General features: G+C 45.1%; 1 protein-coding gene across 3 annotated transcripts in view; it reads right to left on the bottom strand.

Moving 5' to 3' along the window:
• hecw1a (HECT, C2 and WW domain containing E3 ubiquitin protein ligase 1a) overlaps nucleotides 1-21,005 on the bottom strand; it is a 55,871-nt gene that overhangs the window by 9,142 nt on the left and 25,724 nt on the right. For 2 of the 3 annotated variants that reach the window (XM_086190914.1, XM_086190915.1), the window contains 16 exons: nucleotides 18,231-18,373; nucleotides 17,783-17,883; nucleotides 15,423-16,405; nucleotides 14,156-14,735; nucleotides 11,514-11,612; nucleotides 9,256-9,409; nucleotides 8,355-8,458; nucleotides 8,114-8,220; nucleotides 6,951-7,136; nucleotides 6,726-6,860; nucleotides 5,242-5,356; nucleotides 4,461-4,557; nucleotides 4,099-4,182; nucleotides 3,860-3,966; nucleotides 1,089-1,203; nucleotides 471-584 (listed from right to left, as the gene is read on the bottom strand). In XM_086190914.1, the coding sequence (XP_086047040.1) occupies nucleotides 471-584; nucleotides 1,089-1,203; nucleotides 3,860-3,966; nucleotides 4,099-4,182; nucleotides 4,461-4,557; nucleotides 5,242-5,356; nucleotides 6,726-6,860; nucleotides 6,951-7,136; nucleotides 8,114-8,220; nucleotides 8,355-8,458; nucleotides 9,256-9,409; nucleotides 11,514-11,612; nucleotides 14,156-14,735; nucleotides 15,423-16,405; nucleotides 17,783-17,883; nucleotides 18,231-18,373 (3,224 nt within the window). The remainder of the gene's footprint in view (nucleotides 1-470; nucleotides 585-1,088; nucleotides 1,204-3,859; nucleotides 3,967-4,098; nucleotides 4,183-4,460; nucleotides 4,558-5,241; nucleotides 5,357-6,725; nucleotides 6,861-6,950; nucleotides 7,137-8,113; nucleotides 8,221-8,354; nucleotides 8,459-9,255; nucleotides 9,410-11,513; nucleotides 11,613-14,155; nucleotides 14,736-15,422; nucleotides 16,406-17,782; nucleotides 17,884-18,230; nucleotides 18,374-21,005) is intronic. The other variant, XM_086190916.1, reaches the window with a different exon arrangement.

The raw sequence follows: 21,005 nt of genomic DNA, 5'->3' as shown, positions 1-21,005 counted from the left end.
AGAAACTTCACATCAGAAACGAAGATAATAAATGTTATATTCATAACAACAATTTTCCATGAAAAATAAATATGACCACATTCAAATCCCAAAAATGCGACCTGACCTCTGAGTCTCATTAAAAGCTCCATACACGATCACACAAGCTGTGTTTTGCTTCACTACAGTCCATCCAGGCTTTGAGTTTGTGAAATGAAGGGTTGAAGTTTCCGTAAATGGTTTGAATGAATCTGAGTATTGTATGAATTTATGTCACAACTCACGTTTGAAGAACGAGACTTAAAATCTGAGGACAGAGAACATTTCTACTTTCATCAAAGAATCTGGAGCAGGATTTTGCGGGATTTTGTGAAAAAGACTAAAAACAGGGCAGATTTATCTGATTTTGATTTCAAAACCTTGTGAGACCAACACACACCCGCTGCTCCAACGATGTAGTGTGAATGAGTGATCACGGGTGTGTGTCTCACCCCTCCTCTCCCAGGAAAGTGACGTAGAGTTTGTTCCTCTGCAGTTCTTTGCGGGAGTACGCCATCACCTGGTTGAAGGTTCCCTCCAGGAGGTGCTCTCTCCTGATCATCAACCTGCAATAACCCAGACAGCTTATCACTGGAACTCTGTCAGAAAGGAGGATGTGAGTGTATGAATGTCTCCCAAACGCACAGAAATATTACCCTTTTTTCCCCGTGATTCATTGTTTTCAATGGTAGCCATCCACTTGTCCCCATACACGATGCAAAATAATTCACTTCACAAATGGAAGTAACGTTCCAAAAATATTCTGAACATAAATGTACATTTTGATGAATAATAATAATAATGTTTTTTTCAATAAGATCATTTTTAAGAACTTGAATGCCAATGTCAAAAATTCCACCATTTATTAAAGCTGAAAGTTGCATGAAATAATGGTTCTTTTTGAAATGAAAGACAATACACACAAAGCAAAATGTACTTCCGCCAAATCTAAGCTTAGGAGTGTGATATTGATGAATCAGATTTACGACAGTTGTTATTCATCAGTTCATCTGTTGATCTTTCTATTTTATTGGATGGAAGATTTTTTTTGACAAGTGCAGTTGTCTTACTTGATCTTGCCTGGTCCCTGGCCATAGCCCTTTGCTTCTAGCTTCCTGTAGAAGTTTCTCAGTTTGGCTTCAAAGTCACGGCGATATGGAGCTGGAGCTCTGGCTCTCTGCAAGCCTGTACACGGAACACATGTCCGAAAATAATAAAAGTTTACACAAAAGTAACTGATTTAAAAGTAGAGAGTCATTCTGTGAGCGTGAGATTAAGAGATGGGGACCATCCTGACGAGGACACACAAACCACAAGGCCTTATTTTAAGTGATTCATGGCACCGGGCAGCTGACAGATGGTGGTGTAAGTGTTGCGTCTGCTCGGGCCGTGCTCATCTTCAGTTGGGTATTTAGAGGCCGTGCAATCAGAGGTTAAACCACAGTTGAAAGAGCAGTCATTAGACACCTAATTATCAATAGAAATGACTCAGGCGTGACATCACTAAACCAATCAGAGATCCTCGTGTCAATCCCTTTACAGCCCACCCCTTCTCATCTGAAGAGAAGACCTCCCTGAAACCAGGTGAAGGTGTGTGTACGTTTTACGTTTATATGAGGTAGCAGCAGGCATTCATTCAAAAAGGCCCGGGAGGAGGTGGCAGCCAGTGTTTCCATGTTTTCAGGCATCAATAGAACCGCATTTCAATGCCGCACGTCTGCTTGTCTGATTGATGCGTCCTGTAAATTGCACTTCACATGTACCACCATTGACCAGCCTCTCCTTGGTCCATGGCCCAAATGTTTTCTGTTCCATTACAGCAAAGCGCCATGGTTGCACCAGACCAGCCTCATTTACATGCATAAACACCTGTCGATGCAGGTGGAGTGCAGGCTCATTAGTTCGTTGAAGGGCGAGGGCGGTTGGTGTGAAGACATCATTTGTGCCAGCTTGAAACGAGCACTGATGCTTGCAGAGACTGAGCACCAGCTTTCCCCATGCTTAGAATAGCACCCATAAATTCTAAAATAGAAGTGTGACATCACTTAGAATCAGTTTCAGCCAACAGAGCAGACTGTGTGTGTGTGTGTGTGTGTGTGTGTGTGTGTGTGTGTGTGTGTGTGTGTGTTTGTTCTGTAAAGTGTTGGGGGGTCTCACAGACAGGACCAAGCCTTGGAGTTTGAATGAGGTGTCGCTGAGCTCCCGGCCACCCCGACCATGGGGGGACCAACCATGGACCCTGAGGGACGAGTCCCTGGTTTGGTGCTGCGAGTCGTTTTAAATGTAACAAGATCAGTAACATTACTTCCATCACTTCAGTAAAAGCTGAACAACATGGCGAATATGACTCGTGATTATAGTGAAAAAGGCTATTTTGCCTTTCATTTACACTGAATATTACGTTCAAATGAGGGGATATTTTTCCGTTGGCCTGCACCAAAAAAAAACATGTTCCTTCACATTTGAGAGAGAATGAGATCTGTAGAAGCACAATGTTTCATCTTTGACATCTTATTTTACCTTGTTAAAAATAATAATACAGATCTGGGTATTGCCTTGACCCTTTGATCATATTTCATATACATTTTGATGTAATAAAGGGCCTGCATGGCTTGTAGCATTGTAGGTAGAGTGGCCATCTAGCAAACAAAAGGTTGCTGGTTCCATCCTCACTTCCCCCGGTGACCATGTCCAAGTGTCCTGGAGCGAGACACTGAGCCCCTAATTGCTCCTGATGGCCCTGTATCAGCGGTCAACAAATGCGTGGAGGCGTCTTTACATTCTGAATGTGTCTTGTGTGACTCTTAACAGAATGGATTTCAGACCTGAAGATTCAGATATCATTGGGCTTCGTTACTTGACCTCACCCTCGCAGCTACGCCTGAGGCACTGAGGACGGCCCAGATTGATGGAATTCCCAACATTGTGAAACGATGAGTAATCTGTAAAACTAACATCGGGGTTATCCATCCATCCATCCATCCATCCATTTTCTTCTGCTTATCCTGTTAAGGATCGTGGGGGGAGGAGGGGGTGGAGCCTATCCCAGCAGCCTTCAGGCGAGAGGCGGGGTTCACCCTGGACAGGACACCAGTCCATCACAGGACCAACACATAGAGACAGACATTCATTCACACTCACAGTCACACCTACAGTCAATTTAGAGTATCAATCAGCCTCGTCCCCTCTTGATGTCTTTGGACTGTGGGAGGAAGCTGGAGTACCAGAGAGAACCCACGCAGGAACAGGGAGAACATGGAGACTCCACACAGAAAGATCCTGTGCTGGAGCCGGGACTCGAACCCAGAACCTTCTTGCTGTGAGGCGACAGTGCTGACCACTGCACCACCGTGCCGCCATGTAGTTACTCATAATGTTAAAACAGCTCATATTTTTAAGAAAATTGTTACCCTGTCATAGTTTTTAAATTCTATTTATTTTTTAAATTAGAGGTGATGTGTTTACCTCAGGATGGCACAGGTGTCACGTGTGGCGCCACATAAACAAGAAGCGAGGACTTATTGCTCAGTACATCATCCAATTTTCATGATATCAGGTGTGTGTGTGTGTGTGTGTGTGTGTGTGTGCGCGCGGGGGGGGGGGGGGGGGGGCGTAAAATTGGTCAAGAAGGAGCCCATGACATTTTGGAGAGGATGTGAATCCCAGAACTCTGTGTAAGGCTCTTTACCTGCTACTTTTGTTCCATTTCTAATGCACTCATGTCAACTCTCCTCGTCAGACTTTCTCTACTGAGTGCGTTGGTCTATGTTGTGTAGGTATGTGTGTCGGGAACCCTTAACAAGAGCAGTCTGGTTGTTGGTGGGAAGTTTGAAGGACCTACCGGGAGAGTTCTGTGGCGAGGAGGCTGGGGAACAGCGAGGGGAGAAGCTGAAGCCAGGGTGGATGGGGTGAGGCGGAACATAGGACATTATCTCCTCTTCAAATAAACTGCAAAAAAAGGCAAAAAGGCAAAACCCATAAAATATATTTTCTTTTACACTGGTCCAAGCTAAGGTGGGTGTCTTGATGATGCTTTAGGATGAACTATATGTCAGGTTGGATAGATGTGGTGGTCTTCACCTCAAAAGGATTACCAGGTCTGCATCACAGGACAGCTTCTCCACACCCTGGGTTCCCTCTGAACGGATGTAGTGGATCTTCTCCCTAAAAGTACAGACGAATGAGAATCTTTCAGCTTCCTGCAAGGGGATCACAAATATCACGTACATTAATGTCTTCTAACAGAGGAGATTTTAGGTCACTCATCCGGTGGAACGCTGAGGTGATGATATTAAATAAAATGTCAAAACTGCTCATCTCAAAGCACAAAAGCAGAGATTGGGATTGCATCGTTTTTTTTTTTTGACAGGATTGTGAACCAAGAACTCACCCTATACATTGATACATAGCAACTTAAGTGAGCCATAATTAAAGGCGCATACCTGAGAGCGTGGTTTCTGCTCAGGCTGGGTTGTTTCTCCTGCAACATGTCGAATATGTTCAGCTGTCGAAGGAAAGCTACAATCTTGTCATTGTAAGCTAGTGAGAGAGATAGAAACGGAGAGAACATGAGACACACTTCCCTTTTCATCATCTCCACAAGAACTCCTTGAACTCCTGACCTACACAGTATTTCCACGTACAGTGAACTCATCGCTGCAGTCAAAGAAAAGTTTCAAATGGATCCTACATGGTGATAACATTCACGAGACGCCTCTCAACAGCCAGCAGGTCGAACTGGGCTACAGTTATCTGGATTTACATGTAAGGAATGTGAGCTCTCCATTCACCCATCCATCCATCCATCCATCCATCCACTTCGTTTCAGTTTCCTTGTGTAGCACTGGGATCTCACGCTATCCTCATTACCTTGCAGGCTTTATGCACAGAGAATGTACAGGACAAGATGTTTGAAGTTTCTTAACCCGAATAACCAAAACGTGACCAAAGTTTAAGGTTCAGTATTAATAAATATCTTTTCAGAAGCATTGTCTTTGTCACACTGGACAAATTCCAAACACAATGTCAAACACAATGCATCTTTTGTTACTTTTTCCAGAAGAAAGAGACCCTGTGAAAGCTGTATTCACCCCACACCCTAACCCTCATCTGGTCAGGTCTCCCCGTCCCACAAATGTCAACTCCTGCTAGTGAGTTAGCTTGAAACAACAAATGCAACTGAGACTGTTTTCAATATGCGTGAGGTATTATGACGGTGCCTACATGGAGCCGTCAGCTGCGGCGAGTCAGTGTGATGCTGGCTTCTAATGGCAGCAACCAGACTGTTTCCAGGCCGAGCCATCAGAGAAGCACCACGGGTCCGGGACACGTCTGAGGCCTGGGGAGAAACACCAACAGGACATCTTAGCTATGGAGACAAGCTTCCTCATCAGTTGTTACACATGTACAAAACAGGTCCTGGAAGAGGAGCTCGTCACTTCCCAAGTAAAACTTTGGATCTATGAAAACAAACCGCACAGCAGACCACCATATGCTTCCTCTGTCACATGTGGAGTCCTTAGCTGCATCTAATCACCTGACAGCGAGGAGTTTCACAAGGAGCCAAAGCACACGGGAGGCCCACACAAATCCCACTGATCAAGAGTAGGGATCCCGCTGGCAAGACCTCACATCTCACAGTTAACCGCCTCAGACATCTGAGCCAGCAGCTCACCTCAACTTGGTTCACCCTCCCTACATCCATCCCTCCATTTTCTATACCGCTAATCTGTTATGGGGCGTGGGGGGCTGAAGCTGACATTGGCTGAGAGGCAGGGTTCACCCTGGACAGGTCTGTCGCAGGGGCATCAGGAGCAATTAGGGGCTCGGTATCTTGCCCAAGGATACTTGGACATGGTCACAATCGAGGATCGAACCAGAGACCCTTTCGCTTGCTAGACAGCCACTCAACCTCTGAGCCATGCCGCATGGTTCACTATCTAAGGCTATTGGCTCAGACACGAACCGGTGTCCACCAGCCTGGTTGCAGTCAAACAGTGAGGCCGTGCCTTACTGTGGTCAGAACCGACATCAAAAACAGCCCCACATCGCCAGATCATTCAGATGACTCCTGCAGCGGTTAACAATGAGATATACCTTCATCCCTTTTAGGAGAAGTCAAACTTAATTTAGCATCACTCCCTATCTGTGGGTGCCTCTAGCATCACCACTGCAAGGGAACAACTGATGTTTTTTTTCAGTTTCTTGTGAACCAAGGAACACTTGTGTGGTTTGTACTTAACATTCTTCTTCAGAGTGAAAGACAGCAACAGCAGAATACAAATCTCTCAGCTGTCTTTTGCTGATTTTCCCAAATCCAGATGGGATATCAGCAAAGATCCCTCCTCCTTCAACTGTCTCATTCTGCCCTGGTTGACTTGCATCATTACATTCAAGAGACACTGAATGGTTAATAAGAATTCCAAACAGGAAGATGCTCTGGTTGGGGGCCTTTCCTGCCCATTGCTCATTTTTCAAAGATTTGAAAAACTCAGATTCACAGGCAGGAGCCAGACTCATCATTTTCCTGCTGACACTCCAGAAAACAAACAGTCACCAAGTGTGACCCAGGAAAACTCGAGTCATGCTGGAGTTGTCCGTTAGCTAGATTAAGCTACTGTATGTGGATTCGGCTCTTATTACCCTGTAACTGTGCGCTGATGTTTCATAGTGAGTGTGTGTGTGTGTGTGTGTGTGTGTGTGTATACCTCTCCAGCACTGTAGCTGCGTAGTCTCTGTAGGTGTTGCCTGTGGGCGAGGTGGCCCGGTAGACAGCCATTCTGTAGAGGGATGCGTGGATCGATAAAGGTTGTGGCTCGACTGTTGTGGTCTACAAAGAAAGACTGGAAGACAGAACAAAAGACAACTCAAAAAGACTTCCTGGGCTGGCAGCAGCAGATAAGAGGGATATGTTAAGGTTCGGTATGTCCTACCTTGCCCTGAGGGTCAGTCTTGATCTCCCACCCTCGCGGCAGCTCAAGCTGAGTATCTGCAAACTTGTTGAGGAAGACCACCAGATCCCGGTTATGTTGGTAGCGCTCAAAGTTTTTAGCATCCCGACGCACTTTCAGGATCATGTGTTTCACACAGCTGCTGCTGGTGAACATCCGGTAGGCTGACTGGAGGGAGAGATCATCTACTCGTTACAGACATAATGCTGGTTTGATCTCTGATGAGTGTGAATTAGTCTCCGAGTGTCGAGAGCATTGCATCAAACACCATGATCTCATAATTAACTGGCCCTACAATGATCCTCAAATACCGCCTTCATCAATATTCCATTTGTTCCTGCGCGGATCAGAACATGTGAGTACCCCAAATTGCAAGTGCATGTCAAAATCTCTTCATTTGTGGATCATGAAGTGAAGGTTCCTCTATTTTCACACTTTTTCTTGACTTGCCTGACTTCCTTTCCTTCCCTTCACCAGCACTGACTGGTTCTCCTCATCCTGTCTTCACTCATTTGACTCACCTGATCTGGTTCAACTCTTCACTCCCTAATTAAACCCTACACCCTTTTACTAACTCTTTCTCCATCATCACATTAGGCGCGGGTGCTGGTAAGCAGTTAGTTTCCCATAAGCTTTTTCTTTTGTGCACACCCAGTTCACTTTAGAGTATCATCCTTAATCCCTCTAGATAGCTATTTGATAATTCTGACTTAAACTTAAGTTTGTATTTCTTTCTTTCCTTCCTTATTTTGTTGAAATGCAAATTTGGGTTTGAGTAAATAACGCTATGTGGAAATTAAAGTTTCATGGCGGTTGCATTCCGTCCTGTTGCCCACAGCAATAGAAAACCCTGCTCCATAGATCATGTAATATAGATTTGTGACCCTTTTTATTTTTCCTTCATGTACAAAAGGTGATTGTGAAGCAGTGGACCTGCACTGTGGGAGCAAGGGTCACCACTGGACTCAATCTCACACCACCAGTATAGAAGGTAGACATGCTGGAGCCCATGGCCACTCGGGCCAGTCACCGGTGTCTTTAGGTGCCCGGGAGTGAAGGTTACTCACTGCACAGCACCACCCACTGGCCACCTCTACACATTACAGTCTGGGGGGAGGAAGGTGTAAGGGGTTTGTAGCACTCACGTAATTGCTGTGCAACACAGTGAAGAATTCTGGGTGTGTGATGAACTTGACCGCAGGCGACTGAAGGAGATGGCCGATCTTCTGGTTACTGAGGGGGGAGGCGGGGCCTGGAGACGAACAACAGGTACGTTGGTTCTATTCAATCTACAACTACTACTGTATTTATGTCTTAGACGGACCGGATGTTCGACAAAGACGCACAGGGATGACTTCTTTGTGAAAAGGTCTAGGTGAACCGTACCTGTCTGAGGAGGGTCAGGGTCTGTCTCGGTACTGCTGCTCCGCTCTAACCTCGGACCACCATTCTCCTCCTCAGTGGCCATAGTTCTCTGGATGCTCTGGTACCTGCAGTAATTAAGAGAATACAACTGTGTCAGCGTAGTCAGATTTTAAATGATGAATGGATGATATACACATTTTCCATGATATATTTGGAACTGCAAAGACAGGCTGATGGTCTGAGTTCTTTTTCCAATTCAAATCATTCTTCCCACTTCTAAATGTGATCAGCTGATCTTTCCTCATCAAATTTAAGACTTTTGATTCTCATGTGTCTTTAGAAATTTGTCTCCACGACAGGCTCCTCAGTGTGTTACAGCAGCGGATGACAGATTGAAGCCACCTTTGAGATGCGCATCGCACGATTGCTCTGGAAATTGTGAGATGTGCAAATCTCATAGGAGTGAGGGACCGGCAGTTTTCATGGCTGGCATCTTCCATTTCCTCTTCTCTGAGTCTAAATCTGCCCAATCATGTTTACCTTTATGAAACAAATGCTTTTAACAATTTAGATTTAATTTAATAATCTGTATTTTACATATTAATAATAGTCCCATACAGTATCTACATATAAATTGTGCCCAGTAGACGATGTCTCTCCTGTTGTTTGAATATGATTTTGTTTAACGGGATGTACTCCATCCCCTGGTAGTTCAGTCCTTCCATCAAATATCAAACAGCTCCATATCTCCTGAAACTGCTGCCCTTGTTGTTGGCGCGCTGTAGTTCACCCAGGGAATATTGAAGAGCTACACTCTACCAGCCCCGCACTCAAGTACTGGACGAACACACTTTTCTACCCCCGAGTCATCGTCATCTCATTCTCTGTGAACGTTTATCAAGACAGGAACCCCAACTCCGACCTCCTGTTGAGTTGCTCCATCTGCTGGGTGGATCCTGATCGGGGGATACCATGGTTACACTTGCTGCTGTGACTCGGTCTCTGCCAGGTTGTGGTCCGGTTGACGTGGTCCACGTAGAAAACTCTGCCGTGGCTGTCAATGCGAGCTTCCCAGTCTGTGGTAGCAGAGCGGTGGAGGAGACACATTGATGAGCTGTCTGTTAAATTCATTCAGGGTTATAAATATATATTTCTTTTTAAACTGATACTTACAAAGGGAAATTAATTATACAATTGTACATTCGTTTTTTTCCCCAACCCCCCCACCAACAATATAGCAATAAAAACTATGAAAATAAATTACATTTTAAAAACAAACAAAAAATGACCAAACAAATCATTACAACTGATGTTGTAAAACCACAGAGTCAAATATGCACACAGAGACCAATCAATCGCAACAAACAACACCCAAAACAAAACACATACAAAAAAACACCTGAAGATAAATGTAACCCCAAATTACCACCGATAAAGTATTTTGGAAGATGGATCAATAAACATTAGGTTACCCAGTGAGCATTTATCTGTTAAAAAGTCACTTTCAGTGCATATTTCAATACATTTGAACGACTGAACATGCAGCTAAGCTACCAGTAACACTGTAACAATTCAGGACAAAGTCATGTTTTTGACACTTCTGAGAAAACGAGTCTGAAGACTGGCGCAGATTTGTACATGGAGTATACATGGAAGCAGGGACTGCATGTATGGGAGACACATATATGATGCTGTATGACACATTTTGATGGAGACCCAGGCCATCCATTCAATCCATCCATTCATTTTCTACCACTTATCCTGTTAAGGGTCACGGGGCGGCTGGAGCCTATCCAAGCTTCTTTCGGGCGAGAGGCGGGGTTCACCCTGGACAGGTCACCAGTCCATCACAGGGCCAACACATAGAGACAGACAACCATTCACACTCACAGTCACACCTACAGTCAATTTAGAGTATCAATCAGCCTCGTCCCCTCTTGATGTCTTTGGACTGTGGGAGGAAGCTGGAGTACCAGAGAGAACCCACACAGGAACCGGAGAACATGGAGACTCACACAGAAAGATCTTGTGCTTGAGCCGGAACTCGAACCTGGAACCCTCTTGCTGTGAGGTGACAGTGCTGACCACCGCACCACCGTGCTGCCTAAGACCCAGGTCATGTTCATAATGATGTGTGAGCATGGATGTTCTTGTTTGTCTTTGTTGGCTCGATCATTATAAATCATAAATGACAGCAACCCAATCGTGTCTTTTCAGTTTCTTCTGACTGAATGAATTGCTGCGAGTCAGCAAAGTCAACACTTGGATACCTTGTTTTTTTCTCTTGGACAACTACAAAACTTCACTATAAAAAATTACAATAAACCTCGCCTCGCAGGTTGGTGACTACACAGTCTCTTCTGGTGAATAATCTTTTTATATGGGACCCACTGATGCCAATCAGTCGTGTTGTGTGTAATCCAGATTAGACAGCAATTTGTGTTCTGTGACATTCATTACATTGACGTCATTCTTCCATCCATCCATTTTCTTCTGCTCATCATGGGGGGGCTGGAGCCAACCCGGTGGCTTTTGGGCGAGAGGCGGGGTTCACCCTGGACGGGTCGCCAGTCCATCACAGGACCAACACACAGAGACAGACAACCATTCACACTCACAGTCACACCTACGGTCAATTTAGAGTATCAATCAGCCTCGTCCCCTCTTGATGTCTTTGGACTGTGGGAGGAAGCTGGAGTACCAGAGAGAACCCACACAGGAACAGGGAGAACATGGAGACTCACACAGAAAGATCCTGTGCTGGAGCCGGGACTCAAACCCAGAACCTTCTTGCTGTGAGGCGACAGTGCTGACCACTGCACCACCGTGCCATTACATTGACCTGATGACTGTAATGGCCGTGTCGTTTTAACTTGAGTTTGAGTGCTAATTTGGACAGTTTAAGTGCTGAATCTTCTGAGTGCTGATCTCATTCTGACTCAGGAGGGACAAGCATGCCCTCCAACTACTGATTGCAGAGCAGTAGAAAGCTGTACATGTAAAGCTAAAGAGGTGCGCATGAAGGGAAGAAGAGGCGGTCAAACACGGGGGGGGGGGGGGGGGTTGAATGTTGAAAAGGAAGAAGACACGACAGTATGAACCAGAACAGACATGCACACACAGCAAGCCAATGTGTCAGCATGTGCCTCCAGAGTAAGATTGGGAAGTGTTGGTTCTTACTTGGAGGTAAGGCTTGGTCAGTGGCAGCAGGAAAATGCTTTAGGTCAAGGCTGGGTCGGAGGACTGGAGGATGGCCAGCAGGAGGTGAAAAGCCTGAGCCTACAGGAGACATTACGGGATAGGTTACTGGGAACTGGGGTTACGCTCCACCACTTGTCAGACAAGGAAAAGACGAGTGATGTCGCACACACTGGAACTCTCAGATTTCAGCACGTAGGAGGCAGCGTGTTTGTTGGATGGATGTATGGATGTAGCATGGATATAGCAGGGATGTAGCATGGATGTAGCTTACTTCCATACAAGGGAGTTTATAGAGCTTGCATGCGGTTACAATCCGATGGCTTATGTTTCCAAATGTGGCCATGATCAACTTATTCGCACCTCAGGCTCCTCAAATAGAAACGCTTGGTCAGAGACTCTACTCTTCATGCTATGCAGAACGCCTGGAGGTTAACACCACTTCATGTTCCCAAGGCGCCAAAATAACAAATAAATAAAATCATGTGTAAACACTGGCAGGGTTATGGAGCTTTAGGCATAAAGAAAATAAGCACAAAATTTGGTTGGAAAAAATATGCGGGTGGGGATTTGAAAACATGATGAACGGTGATTTTCATTTTAATTTCTGCCCACACTATTTCAGTTGGGCTGCAGTCCCAGAGGCTCGCACAGGTTGTATGAGAGGACTTGTGTGGGCCTCTACCAAGGTCGGCCTCAGTCTCTCTCTAACTTTTGGTCCCCTGTTCATTCTAAAAACAAACAAAAAAAAAACCAAAACAGGAACAGTCAGAGACAAGCGGTCTGGGAGCAGTGATATGGAGCTGGGGGAGTCACTGGAACGCTCCGGGGGCTGGACGAAGGCAGAGTTATCGCTTTAACAAGAATCAGTCAGAACCCGAAAACATAACAACAACAAAGACTCGGAAGGCAGGAGCAGAGAACGGAACTGAAGAAGCACAGTCAAACTAATGGCTTAGACTGAACAGATAAACTAAACAAAGACGGCATGACACAAAGTACAAGTGAACTGATGACACAAGAGGACAGAGGTGTGTGACGGTCCAGAGGTGCGTCCAGTGTCTGTGCGTCACCGTGGTCCTTTTCAACTTGATGTAAGCTGCAAATGTTAGGAGCTTCGGCATGGAGCTTTAAATTCCTCTTGGAATGCAGAGGTCTTTTGACGGCTGCAAATCAGCACCTACATTTATTCCTTTTTGCAAAAAATGTAAGTGCATCACAATGGAATCACATGTTACAAGGAAAATAAACACCAAAACTGGTCCAGAAGTGATGCCTGATAGAATCCAGAACCTTGAACTTGTGCGTCACACAGCACAATGACAGGGAGGGAATTAGCACGTTTAACATGTCTCACCCAGGGCTTTTTAATCAGAGATGGGACCTGTGAATCAAATGTGGCGAGGATCATAAATCAAAATGAACCAAAACTAATAAACAGATACACTCGAGATAAATGACACCGCGGCAGACACACACAGATCCTCAAAAAGGAGGAGTGGTGACTGAAGCAATGAGGATGCAATGCCTGAGAGGAAAATGCTTCTCACCCAGAGGAACCATGGATCTACTGAGTACCAGACCGCCGCTCTTCCTCCTGAGCTAAATAACCCCCTCGTGTGAGCGTGAGGGACAACTCCAGTCCATCTAATCAAGCAAATGCGAATTAAGAACAGCCGTGTCGAGTTGGACAGAACGCAGAGGGATTGTGGGCATTGTGGTTTCACACTGTTTGTTGCACGTAACAGCAGATTTCAGACCGGTGCAATAAAGAATTTGTGTACTTCATAGAAATGATTAATTTTCCCGATGTGAAAGTCTGTATCACTAAACATGAAAAAATAAATATAATCAGCTTTGGAGAAAGTTCCTCCGCACCGCACCGCATCTTCAATGCAGTGAAAGTTTTTACAGTGGGAGCGCTTAGTTTATTTGCAGCACCTGATTTCAGTCGTTTGGGCTAAAACTTTGAAAGCGCTGTTGGCTCAGTTTTTGTTTAATCAAAATACTGAGTGGATAACTGACTGGAAGACATGGGAGGAGAAAGGTTCTAAGACGTTCTGCAATCAGTACATTAAAAACTTGTAGCACCCACAGTTGATTTGCTTTGAATCTTAAAATTTTGACGTTTGCTGTAGCAGCCGATCGTTAGGACTGTTGGCCTACGAAGTCAGCACAGGAAAGTCAGGCCTGGACTGCAGTGTAAAGTTTGATTTATTTTCTTGTATGGGAACATGAGAAGACAGAGGACAGGCAAAACGGAAGTGGTACCGGCGCCACAGGAATAAAAAAAAAAAAAGAGCTAAGTGTGTTTTAGTGGGAACGTGACGGAAAACAAAAGAGAATCTTTGCCAGAGCCCGAGTTGTTGGGAGCCACTTTAATTGCGTTTCAGAGAAGAATTTGGTGTCTGTGTGACTTTGTGTGATGTAATGCAAATAGAAAAAAACACTTCCAAGTAATGCCCAAAGACGCAATGAACAGCAGTGAGGGAAGTTACTGTCTTAATAAAATGCCAGCGCCCCCATGAGCCATCTGCCTGCCCTCTGCTCGTCCTGTTCGCTGATATTTGATTGAATCAGATCTTTGTGGAAGCAGGACAGAGTTTTAGCTTGTTTGATCTCACCAATGATGTTGGTGCCCCTGGACCCGGCCCCAGCTGGCTCCCCTTGCTCTTCCCTTCTGGCCTCCTTCCACCTCCTTGTCCTCCTCTCTCCTTCTGCCCCGCTCACCTCCTGGCCCTCAGGGCTATGGCTGGCATCTGGTACTGAATCAAAGGTGCCCTCTTCATCTTCTTCTTCATCCTGAGATGAGAACACTGTGCTGCCGGAGAGCCGGTTACTATCCACTGAGGAGAGGCGGGTGTGGCTGCAGAAGCGGTTCCTTCCCTCATAACCTGAGTTACTGTAGCATGATGTGCTATAACATGAAGTGCTGTAGCAGGAGGTGCTGTAGCAGGAGGTGTCGCAGAACTCACACTCGTTTTCACCCAGGAGCCTGTGGCTGCTCCCTCCAACTCTTCTTCCCCCTCCATTGCTGGAGTCCCCCTCTTCACTTTCCAGGCAGGAGAGAGAGATTCTTCTCACCGCTGCATGTCCTCCACCTCCTCCTTCACCCTCGAGGAGCTGGTTCAGCTCAGACAGGCGTTCAATGGAGAGGCTGCGTGGAAGGGAGCGACAGCAGCAGGGGCCTGGACACTCTGGAACCTGCACAGACACAATAGCAGAAGGATTCGGGGAGGAGTGGGTGAAGTTTCACTGCCTGATGGTAGGATGAAATATTTTAGGGCTGCAGCTATCGATTATTTTAGAAATCTAGTAGTTTATTGTTCATGTTATTGTTCATTTTATGGATTAATTCCCGTGACTAAGAAGAGACGGTTACGAAAACAATAACAGGAAATAAAATGACAAAATGTTGGCTTTGTTATTGTCAGTGACCATCAAGGTCTGTTGTGGACGCACATGGAGAGAGCTGATTTTACACCAATATTCGTGGGTGTGTGGTTGAGAGACATATCTGCATGCATTTGTGCGTGCGTGCATGTGTGTATGTGTGCGTCTGTGTGTTTGTTTGTTTGATGAGAGCATGAAATGACAAGAGCGCTGAACATTGCTGCGCGTACAGCAGGGCTGGACCGTACCACCAATATCTACAAAAGTTTCAGTGTTGCTTTTTTCTGAATTGAAATCCTTTGACCAAACAATGTTGAAGCGTCCACAGAAACAGACGGTCTTCCAATGTTATTCAAGAACACATTACAACAATTTGCAAAACATTGTGTGTTTTACATTCAATTAATAAATATCTTACTAAATTAAGGTTTTTTTTCTTATTTGACGGAGCGTGATTGTTAAACAGTGTGTGAATCCTATTTGCCGTCATGGTCCTACCTGAGTGGGAGACTGGGTCGTATCCTCCTCGTCCTCATCTTCCTGCTCCTCCTCTCTATCTTTTGAGGTTTTAAATATAGGTGATGTGGAGGTGGTGTCCTGAGTTGTGCTCGTATTCTCTCCTTCTCTGAAATCCTCTTCGTCCTGGCTTGGAGCTCGTTGTTGTGCGGAGGGGAGACTGTGGAGGAGGTGGTGAATGCGGATGTAGTGGGATCGTGGCGTCTCTGGTTCACCGCAGGCTGACGCAATCACATTCTCCAGCTCAGACACTGGTAGGGAGCAGGGGCGGTTTTTACGGCGTGAGGGACCATGGGAGTTGTAGTTTGTGAAGAGGGATTGGCAGGCACAGGGGGCGTTGCTTCCTTCTCCTCCTCCTGTCACTTCCTGTGCGGCCCTTTCAGCTGATTCTAACGGAGGCTCCTGGGATGTGATGTTGCCCTCTACAGGAGCATCTGCAGGTGGAGCCCCACCCTCAGTAGTGCCTGTTACAGTATTGTCAGACTTTGGTTGTGTTTCCTCCCCTTCCTCTTTTTCTTCTACTGGTATCCCTTCTTCAACTTGTGGTTCACACTCTTCTCTTGGCTCCTTGTCCTCTTCCTCCTGCAGCCTCTCCTGTCCTTCTTCCTCTCCCACCTGCTCTCCAGTGTTCTCCTCCTGTTGCTCCCCTGATGCTCCATCCTCTTGCTCTACCTGAGGCGTAGCAGAAGGAGACTCTTCCCTCACCGTGCTCTCCTCGTCCATGGTGCCTTGTTCTATCTCGGACACCTCTGTCTCCATTGTCAAAGGGGGTTGGACCCCGTTGGGTGTGGAGTCGAGTGGCACGGAGGTCTCAGGGTCAGGAGCGGCATCCAAAGGGAGCTCAGGCATGTCAGGTCCCAAACTTAGCGTGTCATCATCGGGTACTTCAGCAACATGGTTGACATCGGTTGCATTTCCCCCCTCAGGGCACACTGGTTCTATGACCAGGGAGACCTCCTCATCGTCTGAGAAGAGAACAACTATAATTAACGGAGGGACGAGACCACAGTGGAAAACAACTCAACTCAAGACATAAAAAGGTATTAAATGACCTTTCAACAGTGAGAAAATGTAAATCGCTATGCTAATCCCAAAACCAACCTGACGACAAGCGAACATTAAAGGCGGTTTTCAGGTTTGTGCATCTCTGCTCTCCATAGACTCAACCAAAACCCTAACATTACAGCTGGGCCATGTCTTCTCATCACCGTCCAGCGCGGTGTCAACGTGAGCAGTCGCAAATGTCTTGTGGTTTAAGTACTTTGAGGGCTGCCAGACACACATTACCCCAGCACTGTATGTGTTGCAATTATCTGTTGCTGCGTAAACATCGGTATTTGATTGGGTTCTGTTGAAGCAGACTCTGCGTTCATTAGTATTGCACTCCAGCCGGGGGAAGGAAGCATTAATGGAGACTTTGTCGACTCTCAGTTACCTCACTGACAGAGCTCAGTAAAAGCTTTTAGCTTTTCAGCTAGCGACAAACCAGCTGTTTCCTCTGGAAAAAGACAACCCCCTTTACACAAAGTCTGAATTTACATCCACTTCATGCATCGTTTAAAGAACATCTACATCTAATACTAATAACATTCATTTGATTAGACTGGACATGACCTGAATACTTCAATGTCATGAGCCTTAAAGGATGTGTTGTAACTTTGTTTGAGGAAAATATTTTCTTCCTGAGGATTTATAAGTTAATAATTCACCATTTAAGTCAATATTACATTTAAAACAGTTAATGGGAGTTAAAAGAAGAACGTACCATCATTTCAATATTTGATTACAGATTAGAAACGCAGAGAGTGGTTTAGAGGCCAGGTGCTTCAAGCTAACCGTTTGTGGACTTCATCCCCCATGATGCACTGAGCAGAAGTCACAAATAGTTTTTCCTGTTCTCAGAACCCCCGTTTGTCGTTCACTATAGTGATATTTGAATTAAGAAATGTTTCATCTCGTCATTTTGGAGTTTAAGGACGAAACTACGACAGCATGTCCTGCAGACCACTTCAATCGTCCCCACTGCCTTCAAGGTCTGACGTGAACTTGCACACTTAAAGGCCTCTTGTTTGTTTCCAAAAAATTATAACCTGAAAAAGCAGCCAAAAAAAAAGATTAAATAATCATCTGAGATATTACAACAGATGCACTCTACTTACATTTGTAGACCTTCATACAAGCTGTTTACACTCAACTGACACAACGAGCTATAAACCATGTATATTTGCCCCAAAGATGATTTGCTCCTCTGACTCCTCAGTCCTCTCGCAATTATTGACAGTTTCAACTTTTCAACCATTTCAACTTGAGCTTATGGAGCTGAAGGGACAGTAGGACAGCACCTGGGTGAATAGAGCAGGTCAGCTCGAAGCGGAACTGTAGTTGGCCACAAACATGATCCGTTGGTAACCTGCGACCCAGAGAGTAACTCACGACACGATCTCTGTGGACAGAACAAGCAAACAAAAAAAAAACAAACGTGACAGAGAGAAAGTATGTGGGGAGAAACAGGGAGAAATAGGAGAAATGACAATGCAGAATTTGCTATGCTAGTATTTATTCTGAGAGCCAGAACATACACATGTATGAGTAGATAGCTGATGACGGTGTACCTTAAACCCGATGCTCAAATGCAAATTCTCCTTCTGTCTGTGAGCAAATATCCACAACTCCGCAGATCGGAATCATTAAGCACTAAAAAGTAATATTGGGACTGAGTGCAAACTCAGTCCCACGACACTGCACTTTCAACAACAATAATATTACATGAGCATGATGTGTGTGTTTTACCCGATGGCGTGTTTTTCCAGCAGCCTCTGGACGGGGACAGACAGCTTTCCCAGGAAACGCTTGATGATTGGCCGACTCTTGGCAAACTTATCCTTCACTTCTATCTCCAGCACGTCAGTGGGTAAAGACACAAAGTTAAACCTCTGGAGAGACAGAGAAGCATAGAGGGAGTATGCGAAGGGTGTCTTTGGACTGTGGTGACAGCCGATATTGAAGTCATGATCGAACAAAGAGGGGCCACTAGTCACAACCAAACCTGGGTAGAGGCCTACATGGAAATCCTTGGTGTCTATTCACACCGTCCGGGCGTAAAGGCAAGGCACGCTGTCTGGAAGCACCTAATCACTCATTCACTCACACTAATGTAACTTTGGAGGAGATCAGCAAATGCCAGGCTAGGCTAGCTAACTAGCCCTGCTTGCTAGCCGGCCAATTGTGGTCAAATTAAAATAATAATCCATAAATTACCCATAAACTGACCACTGACCAGGGTGAAAAGATCATGGGTTATGCTGATATGATGAAGTCTGACAGGGCAAAGTTCTGTTCTGTGCAGAAAAAAAAGTGAATTTGCTGATGATCTGAGTAGCGATGGACACTGGCTCACACAGCATTCCAAGTCAAAACCTGTGTAAATCCGTCCCTGGATCCCCGACTGAAGTTCAAGATAGTTTGCTTGACCCCATGAAAAATCAGAGTGAACACCAAAGTGACGCATTTCTATTTTTGTAGCGTACACCAGGCTGATGTGTCGGTTTAGAAGCTTCACCTTCGTTATAACTTTCAAATAAAAGCTCTTGAAACTACAAAATCTAAAACGACCCTAAACAGTTGTATCTCAGAACACCTAATAAAGATTAAGATGCAAATGTTTGCGTAGTTCAGTAACGGACAGTGTTAAATATCAACTTGTGTCTCCGGAGTACGAGCCAAGAAGGTGCCACCAGTGGAAGGATATCAGGTTTCCTCCACTCAGAAAAGCTCTCAGAGGTGCCACGGTTTTTACAGGCTAAGTAGATTTAAGTTTCTTGCTTATATCTCTACAGACTTGAGAACAAAATTAGATTCAGTTAATAAAGCATTATTGCGGTACTTTAAGCGTTTAGCTGCTTTTAGATACAACTGAGCGAGTACGATGCCGCTCTCAATGCACTTAATTTTGTGTGTCTCGTGTACTTAATCTCCAGGTATCAGGGCTTGTGATGCTTGATTTTCAATCCTGGTGCTGGACAACAGCAAACAAGGAAGGAGGAAAACGGGCATGAAACTGGAGTGAAACGAGAAAAGATACACACACACACACACACACACACACACACACACACACACACACACACACACTTCTTACATAACCCTAGAACACTAACGTCGGGGTGATTTTCACCCACACGATTCTTGCAGTCATTTCTTAGGGTCCCCCATGCTACCGTTGTCATTTTATGTGAAACTGCATATTGGGAAATTAAAGAAGAGTACTTCAATTTGGCCTACAGCATTGTGCTTTAATATATTTTGATTAAAAACTATATTTTAATCAGGAATATTATTTCAGCTAAAATACACCCAACGTCAGTGAGGGTGTTACTGATTTTAACGTTAGCATTCTAGGGTTAATAGAGATCAAATTCCTCCATGGCACTGCAAAAGGTACACAGCAGAAAGGAGAGGAGGGAAAGAGAGACAAAGAAAGGCTGGGTTTGGCAAATCAGTGTACTGGCTGATAAAAGGAGTCGGACTGAATAATTTACAAGACGAGCCAGCAGGGAGCAACTAGGGCGAAAAGTGTGTGTTTGTGTGCTGGAAAGAATGCGGGACAAAACTCGATAAACGAGAGAGCGGAAGGACTGAGGGGTTGAGGGAGAGTGCGTTAGTGTGTAGGAGGAGCAGTGAGATGAAGCTGTAGAGGAGGACATAACAGGAGGAACATGAGAAAGTAAAATATGAAAAAAGGAAGGGATGGAAAAAGTTTTATCAGGGAGAACAGAGGATGAGACTGACTTCCAGAGAAAAATTAAAAAATGGGTTATGCTGACTTATTCATCAAATAATCAAACAAGAGACAAGCGAATTCCTTCAGGGACTGCCAAACACACACACTCCTGGGTGTGTTTGGAGTCATCTAATCACATTTTGTGAGTTAACTACAGTCTTAGACGACACAAATGTTTATGGTGCAGGGAGTAAATACATCTCTGTGCTAGAATGTTATCAAGATACGAGCATGCGTTCATCCGTGTGCCCGGGGCTGCGTTCATCTGAAAGAGAGGCGTGGTCGGATGATTTGTTGGTTGCTTCCTATCTTGAGACAGAGCAGAGCGTCTGCACCACTGAGCCTCAACGTGCAGTGGGAAGCCCATGCTGCAGTTTTGTGTGTGTTATTTCCAGGGCAGAACGTTCACAGAGTTTGCCACAAGGACACACAGCAGCGCAAACATTGAAAACCATTATTTGTCCAGTACTTTTGTAAATAATGTGTCAGGGAACTATGGTGGATTCCTGCTTTTCCGGCAGACAGCCTGAATGCTTTCATATTACCGTGTGCTTGTTCACAAGGAGCGACAACGGCTTTGATCATTTTGGTTTCTGACAGGGTCGATGACGCGGGAGATTTCATGCTTTCTTCATCGTATTTATACATTGCGGTTTCTTATATTACAAAGATCAGAGAGGCTGCTTTGAGGGATTTTGACCAGATGTGACATAACAGCATAGAAACACCTGGAATTACTAATCATGAAACTAAGTCCATCTCCTCGTACGTACAAGTCCTACATT

The sequence above is a fragment of the Aulostomus chinensis genome, chromosome 21 (genome assembly GCF_037954235.1).
Source record: "Aulostomus chinensis isolate RoL2024-O1b breed Wild chromosome 21, RoL_Achi_v1.0, whole genome shotgun sequence".
Taxonomy (NCBI): Eukaryota; Metazoa; Chordata; class Actinopteri; order Syngnathiformes; family Aulostomidae; genus Aulostomus; species Aulostomus chinensis.
The sequence above is the reverse complement of the archived record's forward strand: the minus strand, read 5'-3'. Positions and strand labels throughout refer to the sequence as shown.